Here is an 18044-nt window from a genome sequence, read left to right on the forward strand (position 1 = left end):
CACCGCTCCTCTAATCTGTAAAGCAGTCGATTTGCCACCGCAGTGAATCACATAATTGGTACGTAATTAATTAAATATTTTTAAATTTGCTTTCTTCGTCTATTTTTCTCTCTCTTAGCTCCCACTAGCAGATATAAATACGGTGGTTTTTGCTTCCAGTCACAAGATCTCATCACTCACTGATTTGGAAAACAAAACGTTGACGAGAAAAAGCAAAATGGTGGACAGGTTGACAAAACAAAATGTGAAAGAAATTTGCATTCTATTTTAGGAAACTAAATGGCCAAATCAACCCAACAGGACTCATTGATTTGGTCTCGATACTCAACACAAGGTGTGGGGGCCGTGTCATCAACACTTTAATATTTTATTGGACCACCTTCAGGTTTGAACATGACACTCATTTGCTTTGGCGTTGTTTCAATAAACTTCTGCAATGTCACCAGATTTGTTTCCGTCCACTGTTGCATTAATGTTTTACCAAGATTTGCATTGATGATGGCAGAGTCTGACCTCTGCACAAAGCCTTTGCACAAAGGTCTGGACTCTGTGGTGGTCAATCGTGTGAAAATGGTGTCTCATGCTCTCTCAGTCACTCTCATTATTTAAGCTGATAAATCCTGGCGTTGTCATCTTGGAAAGTGCCCATGCCATCAGGGAAGAAAACATCTATTGATGGGAATAACCTGGTCCTTCAGTTTATTCAGGAAGTCAGCTGACCTCATCCTTGGAGCACATCCTGTTGCTGAACCCAGACCTGACCAACTGTGGCAACCCCAGATCATAACACTGCCCCGACAGGCTTGTACAGTAGGCACTAGGCATGATGGGTGCATTACTTCATCTGCCTCTCTTCTTACCCTGATGCACCGTCACTCTGGAACAAGGTCCATCTGGACTCATCAGACCAGTTTTTATAATGCATTGGACAGTTCTTAACCCAGTTTTAGTCTTTTCCGCAATCTCTTTAGATGTTTTCTCTGCTTGATGCATGCCAATCAGACTAACATCTAACATCAGGTGTGTAGTTCCACTTGGTTGTTTAAGAAATGAGAAGCAACTCATTGCACCAGTTGGGTTTAAATAACTTGTTGCAAGCTGAAAGATAACCGCCCATGCAATGATTATCCAATAGGAAGCTCCTACCTAGGGCATAGTTAAATCCACGTAGTGGCTTTTTATTTGGATAGATGGTGTATTTAATTTTAAAGGAATAGTTTTAAACATTTTCGTATTTTTGAACCATTTTCTTGAGCCAGTATGTGCTAAAATGACCCTTTACTGGGTTATTGAAATGCCACCCAGCCCCTATCACCCCATGTGGGCAGAAAATTCCACTTGCAACTTCAGATTGGCGGGCTGCTCTGTTGGGACTTAGAACACATTGAGCTGACATACCTGGTGCTGCAGTCTGCTTCCAGCACATTTCCTGCACATTTTAGATCTTGAACACAGCTGATTGGTTTAATTTAGTGATGAATCACTCCTGTAGACACCAATGAAGGCTGGGGAGACATGCCAGCTGTTAGATTAAGGTGTTAAAAAGACGAACAAACAGGGAGGAGATAAGTGTTGCTTTTGGTTCTACAAACAGACACTAGGGGGTGCTAAAAGCAAGCCAAAACAGCCTAGTCTCCTATAAGAATAGAAATGTAGATCCCTGCTCTGTGCTTGAGGTTTCATTGTGACATACTAACATTATAGCTCACATGCAAAGCTCTTGACCGCTAAAATGTTAAAATACTGTAAAAAGAAAAGTACTGGGAGCACATTATTACATATTTCAAGCTAATTTTAAGCCTATGCACATTTGGTTAAGCTGCGCCATAACTTTTCCTATGTTTCAGCATCGATTCAACAGCCTTCCTAGCACTGACAAGACGATGTGTTTGTTTTGGGTGCATCACTGACAGGTCAGATATTGGAGTAGATGGAGCTGACCTTCAGGTGAAGGATCGTAACCAGAACAGTTCAGACCCGCATGTTTAAGTGTGCGTGTGTGGGCGGAGGACTGAACGTGGAGGTGTCAGCATGAAGTGGGTATTACATAATTAACTGTGTTGTGCTACTGAAGAAAAATACTACTTACAGTTACTAGAAACCGTATTCATAAAGTGACTCAGTTACTTTGATTACTTACAACAAAAAGTAATTAATTACTGTAAAAGTAACTATTCAACACTATTAATTAAGTCAGGCCATAAATTATTTGAGAAATTGTATAAATGTAGAAAAATAACACAATTACTTTAAAATGATATTTAGGTTTTCTTTCCTTTTTCAAATGTACTCAGCTGGTTTGAAGCAGAGTAAAATTTGATGAAACGCTGGCTGCCACCATCATGTTTCCTCTGATCCGTCCCCTAGGAAGTGCCCGACTTTTATATTAACTGGACAAAAGCATTCTAACTGAGTTACTAGTAACTAGAAATGTGTTACTACCAAGGGGCTAGCTCTGCCTGGCAAGGTGAAGCCAACCTGGAAGTAAATGCCAATGATTTACCTTTCTGACAGCGATTCTCCCATTCTCCCTTAAAATGTTCTCCTGCTGAAATGCGCCGACTCATGGGTGAAAGATTCTCCACATGCACTATCCTCCTTTAGGAAAGATATTTGCAGGCGTTTATTCCTATAATGCCTTCCGCAGGCACACGCATCGCCTAAGCTTCCTGACACACGTGCAAATGCACATGGCAGGCTCGCCGGTCTCCATCAGAGCAACACTTGTAAAGGAAGATGCCAGCACTGGCCTTCAAACATCAACCATGTTAGGGGTTTTAGGTAGCTAACACATAACAATGCCCTGTAGTATTTGTTAAAGGGGGCATGTTTTCATCTTTTCCTCCTTTTTTTTTCAGCCACATGGGTCTTCTGCCTCCCAAACTAGAAAAAAACCCATCCATCTTTTTTCTGCCCTTTTCATTTAAGTTAATGCAAACATCACATCATTAAAGCCTAGTAAATCAAAATGTCTGCACTCTCAGCAGCTTTAGAAAGAAAAATCTGTTTTGAATAATTTGGCAAAAGAACTTTTTGAACCTCCGGAGATAATTCAATGTTTATTTTCAAACAAATTCAACCAGGGTGAACTCTTTATTCAGAAATATGAGGAAACATGACTTTATTATGTACTAGTATTATAAACGAGTCTGGAGGTCATTTAACCTCATGTGGAGCCATTTAGAGGCCCACTCACTGACCATCTCACCTGTTACAAATTCTACTTTGATATGTCGAGGACTCACTCGACTTTAATCACACTTAAGCAAAAGTCTGCATTCTGCACTGCTGTGCACTCGATTAAGCTTGACGTGTTGAGAACTGAAGAGCTGCTCGGATTTTTAAAAAAAGCTGCTGACTCCTTTTCCCTCTGCTGTTTGCCCTCTCCATTTATTTCCTACTCTTCCCTTTCCCTCCATCACTCGATGCATCCCTCATTCCTTCAAGTGTCTCTTGTGATGAGGTTTATAAAGCAGAGGAGCTGAAGGGGGTTCATTAAAATCCTCCTTCTCTCTTTCTTTATCTTTCTCCGTGTTATCGTCTCTTCAGCTCCCTTTTGCCATCTTTACAAGCTGAAATCATGGCATCACAACACGGAAAGAGCCTGTACAGCAAAATTATACTTTCAAATCTCCCTCCACTCAAGCCTTTTAATAAGCAAGACGTAAATTTTCAACCTGATCTGGAAAAAAAAGAGTAGGAAACAAAAACACAAATGTGAGACGGAGCTCAAATGGGAAGTGCAGGGACAGGGATGATATGAGGAACAGCTGCAGAAAGAATATGTTAAGAAGGATGTCAGGCTGCAGTGACGGCTGCAGCCACTGTGTGCAAACAGAAAGTGGGATCAGTGATGCTTTCCAACCAGAAACACCAGGCTGGGACAGCATCGTTGGAATATGTGACAGATGCAAGCATTTTTTTTTTACTGTTTTTGCATTCCCCCCTCAATTTAAGAACCACTTACTTTGCCAGCCTTTTGTCAAGTAATAATAGTTTGTATGTGATGTGGGAAGGGACGGAGGACTTGGTAAGTGGCAGGTGGGGGTAATGTAGTACATTTGCGCATTGCATTATGGGAAGGAAAGGGGGTGGGAGACAGACAGGAAACGTGCAGAGATTTACTTGCTTTGCAGAGGAGCTAAAACGGCGCTATTCATGGCAGATTGCTTGCAGTGGTGGATGCAAAGGTTCGACGGGACAAGCGGGAGAAGGGAAGGTTGTTAATATGGAATCTGGAGCTGTATTTTTTCTGCAGTTGGGATAAAATAGAGCAAGCCAAGAAAGGTCTGGGCATAAAGAAGCATCAGTTCTCAAAGAAGAGGGAGGAGAAAGAAGGTGGAGGACAGAAGAGGAGCAGGAGGGGTGAAGTTTTGTTTTTAATTTCAGATGCTGTGTGGTTATTTCATCTGTGCTGCTTTATACATAAATCTGTTTTTATTCTCACCTCATTTCTGTGTGCATGTGAGCGAACGGTTGTGTCACTCTGGCTGTGAATGAGTGAATCTGTGAGAGATGCGATGCACCTCACTGAGGTTGCAGCTTCAGCTCATGCAATCAGTCAGCCTTGCAGTCGATCTATGACTGATTTACCTCTTTCAGCTTCTCCCGATAGCTGACTTTTACTAATCACGCAACATGTAAAGTAAGACTGGCCTCAGAGTTGCTCTCACCTACATTTTCTCTTGTCATTTGTAGTTTTGAAGTTAAATGAATGAACGGAGTTTGCATGGTAAAATGATGAGAGGCTTTCTGTGTCAGCAAGGATATTCAAAGTGCAAGAATCAATAGGAGCTTTGACGAGGAGAATGAATGAATCATAGCTAAGGCTTTAGCGCCAAGCCTGCACAGATAAATCAAAGTTTTTCAACCTCACTCAGTGAATCAGTGCACATTTTGCCTATGATCAATCACTGTTCAAAGGCAGCGACTGGATATGTGCTCATTATTTAATGAATTGTGTTAAGAGTGTTTTCGTTAAAACAGCTGATAGTGGAATGGTCTTGAGTTTGATTGTCTTTTGATGTATGAGACATATTTCAATAATGCATTACTGCTGTCACAAAAACGTGAATGGTTGGAGTTTGAAAGGTAACTAACAATGTGTCTTTGTCTTCTGTCTGCAGGTTCAAGAATGGTTGTGTCTCAATTGTCAAATGCAGCGAGCTCTTGGCATTGATATGACCACGCCTCGCTCTAAGAGCCAACAGCAGATTCACTCTCCGTCGCACCAAGCCAAACCCATTGTCCAGCCTCAGCAGCCTGCAGCACAGCCAACACAGCCAGCAGCACAGCCCAAACCGTTGGCTCAGAGTCAGTCGCCCCAGCGGCAGCATCAGCAGCAGCAACCTCAATCTCAGCCTTACGGCCAGAATCAACCCTACTCCCAGTCCCAGGCCTACTCCCAATCCCAACCACATTCCCAGGCCCAGTCGTACTCCCAATCCCAACCACATTCCCAGGCCCAGCCTTACTCCCAATCCCAACCACATTCCCAGGCCCAGCCATACTCCCATTCCCAACCACATTTTCAGGGCCAGCCATACTCCCAAGCCCAACCACATTCCCAGGCCCAGCCATACTCCCAGGCCCAATCGTATTCCCAGGCCCAGCCATACTCCCAGAACCAGCCATATTCCCAAGCCCAACCATATTCCCAGGTTCAGCCGTATCCTCTATCTCACCCTCAGCCTTACCCTTCATCGCAACACGGGCCTCAGGCACAGCCTCAACCCTCTCAAGGCTTGCAGACACATCCGGGCATGCACTCTACGACAGGGCCCTCTCAGCAGGGTGTGAAGTCTGACCAATCCTCTCAGAGAGGTATTGGAGCTGCAGGGGGGGCAGGAGGCCCCAGTCAGCCTGGAGGTCCTCGGATTCCCCACCCTGGTGCTGTACCTCTCCCTGGTTTGACAAAGGCACCCTCCCAGCCTGATTTGGGTCATGGTTCTCCAATGCATCAGTCTGTGTCAAGGCACCATGACCAGACCAGGAGTGCTGGGTCCTCCCCGGCCCACAAACCTCAGAGTCAGATCCCACCCCCTGCCCAGGATGGTCTGACCAAACTGTTTGGCTTTGGGGCATCGCTGCTCAATCAGGCAAGTACCCTGATCAATGTTGATCCTCTACCCACAGCCTCCACACAGCCAAGCTCCGTGCGAGGGAAGGTGGTATTCAGCAATGCAACTTCTGACAAGCAGCAGCAACAAGGGAGGGCCAGCACCAAGCCTTTCATTATGGGAGGTCCCAATGTACCAAGTCAAATGGGAGGTACTCGTGCACCAAGTCAAATGGGAGGTCCTCATGCACCAAGTCAAATGGGAGGTCCTCATGCATCGAGTCAAATGGGAGGTCCTCATGCATCGAGTCAAATGGGAGGTCCTCATGCATCGAGTCAAATGGGAGGTCCTCATGGTACAAGCCAACAAACTGGTCCTCATTCAGCAAGTCAAATGGGGGGTCCTCAGTCAACAAGTAAGCCAGGTGGTCCTCATGCACCAGGTGACATAGGAGGTACCATGGGTGGACCACATGCACCAACGCAAAAGCAACAGCAGCAGACCAAACAACAAGAGATGACACAGCAGAAACATAAAAAAGAGCAGCAGGGACAACAACCCCAGCAAACACCTGCTCAGCAGCAGAAAGCGCTACAGAAGCAGGAGCCAGTGACAGGACCTGTGGTAGCTCCAGAGGCATTGAAGCCCAAGGTGAACTGTCCTCTTTGTAAAACAGAGTTGAACACCAGCAGCTCCGACCCTCCAAACTACAACACCTGCACCCAGTGTCAGAGCCAAGTGTGTAACCTGTGTGGCTTCAACCCAACGCCGCATCTGGTTGAGGTAAGATAAATGCATAAAATCAGCATGTCTTTATAGATGGTATAGTAAATATGCACACAAACAGAAGTATTGCTTGCACACACAGACACTCACTAGTATCTAATCTATGTCAGCAGTGTAAAAGCAGATTCCATCATGCTGTTGGATTTCTTCATGATCAAAGGCAGTTTCTATTTATATTTGTTTCAGTTTCTATTTCTATTTTGTGTATCTATTTGTTTAGAATGATTCCTTTTTTTCGACGTTCCAATTAATCTTCATGTGAGTGGTTCATTTGTTTAAATCAGTAGTGTTAAGGAATCACTACATATTTATTGATCAATCAGATGCGATGATTCCATTTAAATATGAAATATCGACCTGCTTGATCTCTGAATGTTCAATCAGAAGATTATAGTTACTTTTACTTATTCAGGGACCATAAACACACTTCGTATTAATTCAGAGTCAAGAATATAGTTTATAAATATGAATTCATTTCTATTTCCCTAAAATAATGATTATACATGACAAGGTATGAATGATGATGGAATGTAATGGATATGAAGTGATTTATTGTAATGTATGGAATGCTGGAATGGAAGCTAGAAGTTTTAGCAGAACCTTTCTGAAGTATCTGACAGAGTTTGTGGATTTTGGGTTGTAAAATAATTTGGCTGTCTGTTAAACTAAAGATTTGTTTATAGAAACCATTCAACGCAATCTGTTGAGTTTACGATACCCTTTTTATCGGAGATTCTTGTGCGAGCCAGAGGGTCAAGAGGTCGTGATGGACACTGCCGGTGGGGTGAACCTCTCAGTATCAGGAACCCATAGATTAGCTCCGATAGGACCCGTCTAGTCTGAGATCTCTCCAGGTCACGACAGGAAGTTGGAATGCTTGTTTGCGTCTAAGGCGTGGAGTGGCTCTTAAAAGAGCTGTTGTGTCTGTATCACTCGCAGCGTTGCAGAGAGGCTTTGACTTGAGATCAGAGCAGAAGATGGTTTCAAATAGCTTTTTCCGCAATTTGGCCGAATCAGGAGTCAGCTGGAAACTGAATTAATCGGGAAATAATTCCTGTTTTATTTAAACCCATTGCTTATAAATTTGGCAAATCAGAATTTGACACCCCAGCCAACCCCAGCCCTCCGCCTCTCACCCGGAGCAACTCCAGCAAAGTAGAGTGTCCAACCCCTCTCCAGGTCTCGGGTTCCAGAGCCAATGCAATGTGTCGAGGTGAGTCCGACTATATCTAGCCGGTACCGCTCAACCTCTGCCACAAGCTCCGGCTCCTTCCCCGCCAGCGAGGTGACGTTCCATGTCCCAAAAACTAGTTTTCTTGTCCGGGGATTGGACCGCCAAGGCTCCCGCCTTGGTCTGCCACCCGATTCGCATTGCACCGGACCCTTCATGTTCCTCCTGCGGGTGGTGGGTCCACAGTTGGATGAGCCCATGTATCCGTTCGGGCTGGGCCCGGCCGGGCCCCATGGGCGAAAGCCCGGCCACCAGGCGCTCGCTCACGGGCCCCAACCCCAGGCCTGGCTCCAGGGTGGGACCCCGGTAACCCTCCGGGCCGGGTACTCCGACTCTTCGTTTTAACCGCCATGAAAGATCCTTCGAACCGTTCTTTGTCTCACCCTTCACCTAAGACCAATTTGTCATGGGAGACCCTACCAGGGGCACTAAGTGCCCCAGACAACATAGCTCCTAGGATCATTAGGGCACTCAAACTCCTCCACCACGATAAGGTGACGGTTCAAGGAGGAGGCTGGGGTTGGCTGGGGTTGGCTTTTTGTTAGCCCCGAGACTCTCTGCCTGTGTGTTGGGGTTTACCCCGGGGGACAAAAGGGTAGCTTCCTTGCGCCTTCGGGTCGGGGAACGGGTCCTGACTGTTGTTTGTGCTTATGGGCCAAATATCAGTTCAGAGTACCCACCCTTTTTGGAGTCCCTGGGACGAGTGCTAGATAGTGCTCCATCAGGGGACTCCATTGTCCTGCTGGGGGACTTCAGTGCTCACGTGGGCAATGACAGCTTGACCTGGAGGGGTGTGATTGGGAGGAACGGCCCACCTAATCAGAACTCGAGCGGTGTTTTGTTATTGGACTTCTGTGCAAGCCGCAGTTTGGCCATAACGAACACCATGTTCGAACATAAGGATGCCCACCGGTACACTTGGTACCAGGGCAGCCTAGGTCACAGGTCGATGATAGATTTTGTAGTCGTATCATCTGACCTGCGGCCGTATGTTTTGGACACCCGAGTGAAGAGAGGGGCGGAGCTGTCAACTGATCACCACCTGGTGGTGATTTGGATCAGATGGCAAGGGAACATGCCGCGTAGGCCTGGCAGACCCAAACGCATAGTGAGGGTCTGCTGGGAACGCCTGGCAGAAGAACCTGTCAAGACGGTCTTCAACTCCCACCTCCGGCAGAGCTTTGACCACGTCCCGAGAGCAGTGGGGGACATTGAGTCCGAGTGGGCCTTGTTCCACTCTGCGATTGTCGAGGCGGCTGTTGCTAGCTGTGGTCGTAAGGTGGCCGGTGCCAGTCGTGGTGGCAACCCCCGTACCCGCTGGTGGACACCAGAGGTTCGGGGAGCTGTCAGGCTGAAGAAGGAGGCCTACAGGGCGTGGCTGGTCTGTGGGTCTCCGGAGGCAGCAGACAGGTACTTGATAGCCAAGCGGGGTGCAGCAGTGGCAGTTGCCGAGGCAAAATCTCGGGCGTGGGTGGAGTTTGGTGAGGCCATGGAGAAAGACTATCGATCGGCTCCAAAGAGGTTCTGGCAAACTGTCCGGCGCCTCAGGAGAGGAAGGCAGCAACTCGCTCACACTGTTTACAGTGGGGATGGGGAGCTGCTGACGTCAACTGAGGCTATAGTCGGACGGTGGAAGGAATACTTTGAGGAGCTCCTCAATCCCACCAATGCGCATTCCGAGGAGGAACCAGAGCTGGGAGGCCTGGGGATGGACTGTCTGATCTCGGGGGCAGAAGTTGCTGAGGTAGTCAAACAACTACACAGCGGCGGAGCCCCGGGGGCGGATGAGGTTCGTCCTGGGTATCTCAAGGCTATGGATGTTGTAGGGCTGTCATGGTTGACACGTCTCTACAACATTGCGTGGTCATCGGGGGCAGTTCCTAGGGAGTGGCAGACCGGGGTGGTGGTCCCCATCTTTAAGAAGGGTGACCTGAGGGTGTGTTCCAACTATAGGGGGATCACACTCCTCAGCCTCCCTGGAAAGGTCTACTCCAAGGTACTGGAGAGGAGGGTCCGATCGATAGTTGAATCTCAGATAGAGGAGGAGCAATGTGGTTTTCGTCCTGGCCGTGGAACTGTGGACCAGCTCTATACCCTTGCAAGGGTGATGGAGGGGGCATGGGAGTTTGCCCAACCAATCCACATGTGCTTTGTGGATTTGGAGAAGGCTTATGACCGTGTCCCCAGGGGCACCCTGTGGGGGACGCTCCAGGAGTATGGGGTGGGTGGCTTTCTGTTAAGGGCCATTCAGTCCCTTTACCAGAGGAGCGTGAGTTTGGTCCGCATAGCCGGTAGTAAGTCGGACCTGTTCCCAGTGAGGGTTGGACTCCGCCAGGGCTGCCCTTTGTCACCGGTTCTGTTCATCACTTTTATGGACAGAATTTCTAGACGCAACCGTGGTGTGGAGTGTGTCGAGTTTGGTGGCAGGAGAATCTCGTCTCTGCTTTTTGCGGATGATGTGGTCCTCCTAGCTTCATCCAGCTCTGACCTTCAGCTCTTGCTGGGTAGGTTCGCGGCCGAATGTGAAGCGGCTGGGATGAGGATCAGCACCTCCAAATCTGAGACCATGGTTCTCGACCGGAAAAGGGTGGCTTGCCACCTCCGGGTCGGGGGAGAGGTCCTACCTCAAGTGGAGGAGTTTAAGTATCTCGGGGTCTTGTTCACGAGTGAGGGTAGGAGGGATCGGGAGATCGACAGGCGGATTGGTTCGGCGTCTGCAGTGATGCGGACGCTGAGCCGATCTGTCGTGGGGAAGAGGGAGCTGAGCCAGAAAGCCAGGCTCTCGATTTACCGGTCGATCTACGTCCCAATCCTCACCTATGGTCATGAGCTTTGGGTAATGACCGAAAGAACGAGATCGCGGATACAAGCGGCCGAAATGAGTTTCCTCCGTAGGGTGGCCGGGCTCAGCCTTAGAGATAGGGTGAGGAGCTCGGACATTCGGGAGGGACTCGGAGTAGAACCGCTGCTCCTCCGGATCGAAAGGAGCCAGTTAAGGTGGTTTGGGCATCTGGTCAGGATGCCTCCTGGACGCCTCCCCGGGGAGGTGTTTCGGGCATGTCCTGCCGGCAGAAGGCCCCCGGGTCGACCCAGGACACGTTGGAGAGGTTACATCTCCAATCTGGTCCGGGAACGCCTTGGGGTCCTGCCGGAGGAGCTGGTGGACAAGGCCGGGGAGAGGACGGCCTGGAGCTCCCTAGTTGGGATGCTGCCCCCGCGACCCGGACCCGGATAAGCGGAGGAAGACGAAGACGAAGATGAAGAATTTGACACGTTTGAGGGCTTCATCAAAACATTCCTCAGAAGTTCCTCCTTCCTTCAGATACAAAGATGGTTAACTCTTTGTGAATGAGAATGTTTCAAAACAGTGGTCCTCTATATCTTTGTGGCCTCTGAACCCTGCGCGCGTGTTTTAAAACACTAATGTGAAGTAAATGTTACTTATTATGATGAGTATGAGTATATTGATATTGATTAAAGCTCAGATTATTCAAACATTGGATTTATACATCTTGTTCATTCAACACATTTGATTATTTCAACTAACAAGTCGTAAAGTCACGTAGGAACTTTGAGGAGGGCGAAATCACTTTATTTAGAGTGAGGATGCAGCAGTCTGACTTCTGCTCGAGGCCTTGAGCAAAGGTGTTATAGTGTCTTTGCAGCAACAAGAACTGGGGCAGAACTTTGTTTTGGATTTGGAGGCCAGACAGATGTTTTCGTGTCTGCAAATGAAAGGTTAACCTCTGGTCAATTTATTGGTGAAAATAGGACCACTGGTACGTTACAAATCTAATCTATTATATGCACAAATTCGAACACAAAAAAAATATGTTTTTTGTTTTAAATTTGAATTTGCCTCAATCCATATTATGTGAATCACATTTTGTATGAAAATAATATTTTCTCATTTGTTGGGTAAATCTAGTTAATTAATTTTCACTTTTTAGCTCAAAAAATTGGTCACAAGTGAGCACTTTGAGTCTTGTCATTATTATTAGTGCATCCTGCATTTACTTTGTGACTATATACAAAGGGGTGATGTTATCCTAAACTCCCCTTTTACATTCATTTGTGCTGCAATGTTGGTCTCTAATGCTGCTATAAACACTCCAAGTGTGCAAAAAAAAAACATTCGTATGTTTTCTGTCAGTGTGTTTAGGAACTATGTGTGTAAAAAATACATTTTCTAAAGCAGCGGTGTGGACTCGAGTCACATGACTTGGACTCAAGTCAGACTTGAGTCATTATTTTAATGACTTCTGACTTGACTTGATAAAATCTATAAAGATTTACGACTTGTCTTGGACTTGAACGCCAATGACTTGCAACTTGAAGCGACTTGTATCTGTTAACTTGATGATGACTTGAGCATATTTGATATATTAGCACAAAAGTGGCATGACATGGACAAAAATCATAAATCATTCTTGGTTCTGGGTTTGATCTTGTTCTGCTAACTGCAGCAGCACTTTGTTTATAATCAGTTTCAGTTGCACTTCCTGCTTGTTTGAGCAAATAAATGAAGCTTTAAGAAGCTTTATTTCTGGAATTTATTTATTATCATTGTCATTAAATTGAAGTTGGACAGGTGACTTGATTATGACTTGAAAATTCAAAGTTAAGGACTTGGACTTGACTTGGACTTCCACATTATTGACTTTGGACTCAACTTGGGTTTGGTTGTCTTTGACTTGGACTTGACTGGAGACTTGACTAGAAAGATTTTTGACTTACTTGTGACTTGCAAAGCAGTGACTTGGTCACACCTCTGTTCTAAAGTCCTTATTTGTGATGTCAGGAACAAAGAATTTAGCATGGAATCACCTCTCATGATAGCAGCCTGAGCGGGGGGATGGGTGAGTGTTGAGATTGGGATATTCATCAATTCATAAAATGGGTTAATTCAGACACACTCTTGCATAAAGTGCCCCATCAATCACAATTGTTCTCACTCTGTTTGCAGAAACAGGCCATGAGGGTTCCATGTGAAATTTTGTTCTTTACTGAATTTCATTGGCTATTTAACGCATCAGTCAATAGTTCGGGAAGATGTCACTCAAAAGTTTGAAGTTAACATTAAAATGCTAACAGAGGTTATGAGAGAAACACCTTAGGGAAATTTAGAATGTTTTCCGCTTTAAATTATGTTGGATATTGAACGTAAAACATGTTGTGGATCAACTCAATCAATCAATTTCCCTCTGGGATTAATAAAGTATTTTTGAATTGAATTGAATTGAACTGTTTTACTGGAGCATTCCTGTTTGGGAGGGCTCGAGTCTGTCAAAGATGTGAGGCTTTGAACGGTGATTGGTTTGACCAAAGTGTTTACTATGTCTACAGAAACGTTACAGACCCATTTCTAAATGACCCTTTATCTCTAAAATATTGGAAAAGGTTGTGGCAGATCAGCTGATTACCTTTCTGGAACCACACAACAGTTTTGACAAATTCCAGTCTGGTTTTCGTAAAAAGCATTAAACAGAAACAGCTTTGCTTAAAGTTTCCAGTGACATCATGATGGCTGCAGACAGCGGGGAATTCACAGCGTTAGCATTGTTAGATCTTTCTGCAGCTTTTGACACTGTTGATCACAGCACCTTAACTAACAGACTTGGTGACTCGGTAGGGATCTCTGGAACTGTTCTAGACTGGTTTAGGTCATGCCTTTCTAACAGTAGTTACAGTGTCTGTATAAACCAAATCATGTCAGATTCTACTGTTCTGTTCTGTGGGGTACCCCAAGGCTCTGTTTTGGGTCCACTCCTGTTTCTACTGTACACACACCCTCTTGGAAAGCCACTTGATTCTTTTCATAATGTCTCTTATCACCTATATGCAGATGATATTCAGCTGTATTGTTCCTTTAAGGATTCTGAGTTCTACAAACTGTCTGAATTACTAGTGTGTCTATCAGCTACCACCAGCTGGCTAGAAGATAACTACCTCCAGTTAAACTGAAAAGACTGAATCTCTGATCATTGCCCATGAGAACATGGTTCCCCGATTAGTCAAAAACTTGGTCATTTATCCTCTGCCGTCAAGACAGAAGGAAGGAATTTGGGTGTTATTTTTGACCAGTCAATGTCTCTTGAAAGTCACTCAAAAACGTTGGTCCGAAAAAGTTTTTATCATTTAAGAAATATCTCCAAACTGCGAAGGTTGGTGTCAAAACATGAACTTGAAATAGTTCTCCATGCCTTTATCTCCTCCCGTCTAGATTACTGTAACACACTCTTCACATGTTTTAACAAAAAGCCCTTGAACACCTTCAGTTGGTCCAGAACTCTGCAGCGAGGCTCCTAACAGGAGCAAACAGAAGAGCTCACATCACTCCTATTCTGATGTCTCTGCGCTGGTTACCCGTTAACTTTAGAGTTCACTTTAGAATCCTGACTACAACTTTCAGGGCTCTACATGGTCAAGCTCCTCCCTATATTACTGAACTGTTAAAGCCTTATGCTCCAACCCGAGCCCTCAGGTCCACCCACCAGAACCTTCTAGAAGTTCCAAAGACCAGATATAAAAGTCGAAGTAATCACTCCTTCCAGACTGTTGCACCCCAACTTTGGAATGATCTTCCTTTATCCTTACGCAGCATTGACAGTCTGGACACTTTTAAAAAACAGCTAAAGACCGTTTTATTTAAAGCTGCTTTTACCTAAATGTTTTATTTTCTTATTTTTAACTCAAATTTTTAATCTTTCATCTTTTAATGAAATTTTATAATTTTATGACTTTATTTTATTCTGACAATTTCTGTTTTGAGATCATTATGATTTTATGACTTTGTTTTATTTTGTTTTGATCTATTTGAAGCACTTTGTGATTCTATGTCTGTGATAAGTGCTATATAAATACAATTTACTTACTTACAGTTACGGTTGAATCCTTGATTAACATATATCATTTGAATCATAAGAATCCTAGCTTTCAAATGATGTGTAATATCTACACGTACACAAGACAAGTTTTGCTAAAAATGGTTAGGGTTAGTAGAAGATTGCATAGTCCCATCTGTGAGACAAACTCATAGGCATAAAAAATTGCTTGTAAATTAATGATCTGTGAAGGGCTTGGCCTATCACCAATGGTGAAATAATTCCTCTAATTGCCCAAATATAGTGGGCGTTGCTAGCCTGTTTTGTTTTTTTAAGTGACAGGACCCTGAAACAGCTCCTTCTGGAAGGCCCTGAAAAGTCTTTTTCGTGTGATTATATGTTATTCTAAATAATCAGAACGTAAACAATCCATTACAAAGCAAAACTTCAAAGTTTGTTATGGAAAAAACAATTCTATCAACTTGGAGTGGCTTATTCTTTTCTTTTTGCTGGGCATCAAGCAGAAGTAACAATGTAATGTCACCAAAAATATTTTTGATGAGACAGTTATCTTAAATTACCAAAGTCATTTTGCATTTTGGCAGAAAAATGGAGCTCACGGAAAAAGGAAAGTATACAAAGGCTTCACAGAAATGCATTAACCACACCCTACAGCTACGTGACGCGGCTGTATCAGGATCGTGGTCATTTCACTTCTCACTGTAGAGATTAAAAATGTGTTTTCAATCATCCAAAATGTCTTTAGTTGCGGAAATTCAGACAACATGTCAACAACTAAAGACTGGAAGGTCGACACGCAAAAACAGAAGAGAAGATTATAAACTAAGACAATTGTCGGCACAGCAGAGATACAAAAACAAAGTACAACAAAGATGGGAGGTTTTAAGAGATAATCACTAAATATAGACATTCTTTCCAGTTTTGCTTCTCTTCCTGTCCTCCAAAGTGCTTCTGCTCATGGAACAAAGAAACAAGTTTAAAGGTCCGTTGCTCTCTCACCTCCCCTTTATCGATCCAAATGCAGGCAGACAGCTGGAAAGAGAGAAAGTCATAAAAAATAAAAGACTAGAAGTTGAAAAGCAAGTAAAGGTGTTCGAAAGAAAAGATAATGAAATAATACAGAACTAATGTAAAAGAAGATTTATGTATTGAAAGAAAATTGATGCAGAAAGTTTAAATGTGATGAAAAAACGGGAACTCTAAAATTTAGAGGCAACAGCTGACATGATTTGCACAGATTAGTAACTCTAATTTAAGGTAAATTAAGAATGACCTGTATTAGTTCAGAGACAGGATGATGCCTTCAGTGTCCTTTAAAAAGTGCAGTTGTTCACAGCTGCCGTGATGGCCTCAGGATGAAATTGCAGATAAAAACAGCTAAATATAACTGCCTATAAATAGGACATAAAGGATGATGCACACACATCAACATGTCAAAGTGCTATTTAGACCATTTAACCACCATTAAATGTAATCACGTGGCTCAAAAGAGGAGTGAGCTTATCTGTATGTGTGAGCTAAAGTTAAAAGAATAAAATCAGAGATGCATTTTTTTAGCCTGATGAGCCATCCTTGATGTCTGACACCTGTTCCTGAGGATGTCCTAAAATGTAATCAGTTACGGGGTACCTTTTAGGACATCCTCAGGTCTCAGGTGTCAGACATGAGACCGTAGAGAACAGAGATGGGAATTGTGCCATCGACAAGTAAACTCCATGCTGTGATTTTGTTCTGCTCAGCAACTGAACCGGTTCATTCACTGTGCTGATTGAAATCACCCGGTTTAGTTGCTGAACTTAAGAAAAACACGGCATGGAGGGCATGGAGATGACTTGTTGTTCCCACAAATCCCCATCTCTATTAGAGAATAAAGCCTCAGATTTCATTCAAAAACCCATCAAACATCTGACTGATAAGTGTTAGTCAAAAAGGTCTCAGGAAAAAAAAAAGCCACCAGACAAAAAGGAATCAGGAAAACAGCTTCAACAAAAAGTTGGATTTTGGGTTGACAATTTTTTTCTAGACGACTTTTGGTTTGAGAACTTTTTTTCCTGAAGCAGATTTCCCGATTCTTTTTTGTCTGATGTTTTTTTTCCTGAGACCTTTTTGACTAACACTATTTAGGCAGACATCTAATGGGTTTTTGAATTAAACCTGAGGCTTTTTTCTCTATGGTCTGTTTGACACCTGAGGATGTCCTAAAATCTACATCGTACATCCTATATATAATTACGTAACCTGGCCACGATTGAAAGAGGTCAGTCTCGCAGTGGCAGCTCCGGTTGCCTTTCATTCTCCGCATGCAGTTGGACAGCACTGGGACCAATCCATCAATGCGGCAGTCTGCCACATGCTGTTTCTGAGCAGACACCATCTTTATAGTCCAGAAAAAGATTCACTAAGAATTTTATTTATGTGTTTAACTTATATCATATTCCATTATTTGTAGCTACATCAAGCTAGCACGCCAAAACGTTAGCTTTCTTCCTTGGGGATGCTGTTTTAAGCTCCATCTGCAGTTAGTTGCTTGAAGAAGACACTGAGTGGGTCTTATCTCATGCAACCCTCACTTCAGTTACAAGAATTTGCCTTATCTTAAATTCACCTCTTTAAGACAGCACAAAATGGACAGATGTGAGTTTACGGAGTTTATCAGTGAAGCACGTTGAGAATAAAGAACGGTTAAGGGACATATTCTCTGGCTGAGGCTAATTATGTCATTTCAAAGAAAGCCATAAATCCATAAGAAAAATTTAACAAGTTATCCCAGGCAAGAGAGTTAAGGGATGGAACATTTAGTGAAGCATAAAGATGAATAAAACGACACATTTAAAGATGGTTGTGCAGCGAAGCAGAGATGGAAACAGACGGAAGGAGTTCAGAGCAAAAGCTGAAAGGAAAGCAAACGTGTAGAGCTGAATCACATGCAGCTTCCAGTCCGGAGGGAAGACAGGCAAACACACACACGCGCGCATGCATGCATGCATGCATGCTCACACACACACACATACACACTCACACAAATGCACTACTCATACAAGAGACAGTAAGTAGAACAGTAGAGGAAGAAAAAAACAGGGCAGATGATTCAAACACTTCATTTCCCTGCAGGATTTATGGTGA

At 44.2% G+C, this 18044-nt stretch overlaps 1 protein-coding gene across 4 annotated transcripts in view; it reads left to right on the top strand.

Annotated features, from left to right (window-relative positions):
* bsna (bassoon presynaptic cytomatrix protein a) overlaps positions 1 to 18044 on the top strand; it is a 168220-nt gene that overhangs the window by 56420 nt on the left and 93756 nt on the right. For 3 of the 4 annotated variants that reach the window (XM_070544754.1, XM_070544755.1, XM_070544756.1), the window contains exon 3: positions 5127 to 6842. In XM_070544754.1, the coding sequence (XP_070400855.1) occupies positions 5127 to 6842 (1716 nt within the window). Of the gene's footprint in view, positions 1 to 4082; positions 4366 to 5126; positions 6843 to 18044 lie in introns of those variants that run through there. The other variant, XM_054745772.2, reaches the window with a different exon arrangement.

This window comes from Nothobranchius furzeri, chromosome 15 (genome assembly GCF_043380555.1).
Source record: "Nothobranchius furzeri strain GRZ-AD chromosome 15, NfurGRZ-RIMD1, whole genome shotgun sequence".
NCBI classification, from domain to species: domain Eukaryota; kingdom Metazoa; phylum Chordata; class Actinopteri; order Cyprinodontiformes; family Nothobranchiidae; genus Nothobranchius; species Nothobranchius furzeri.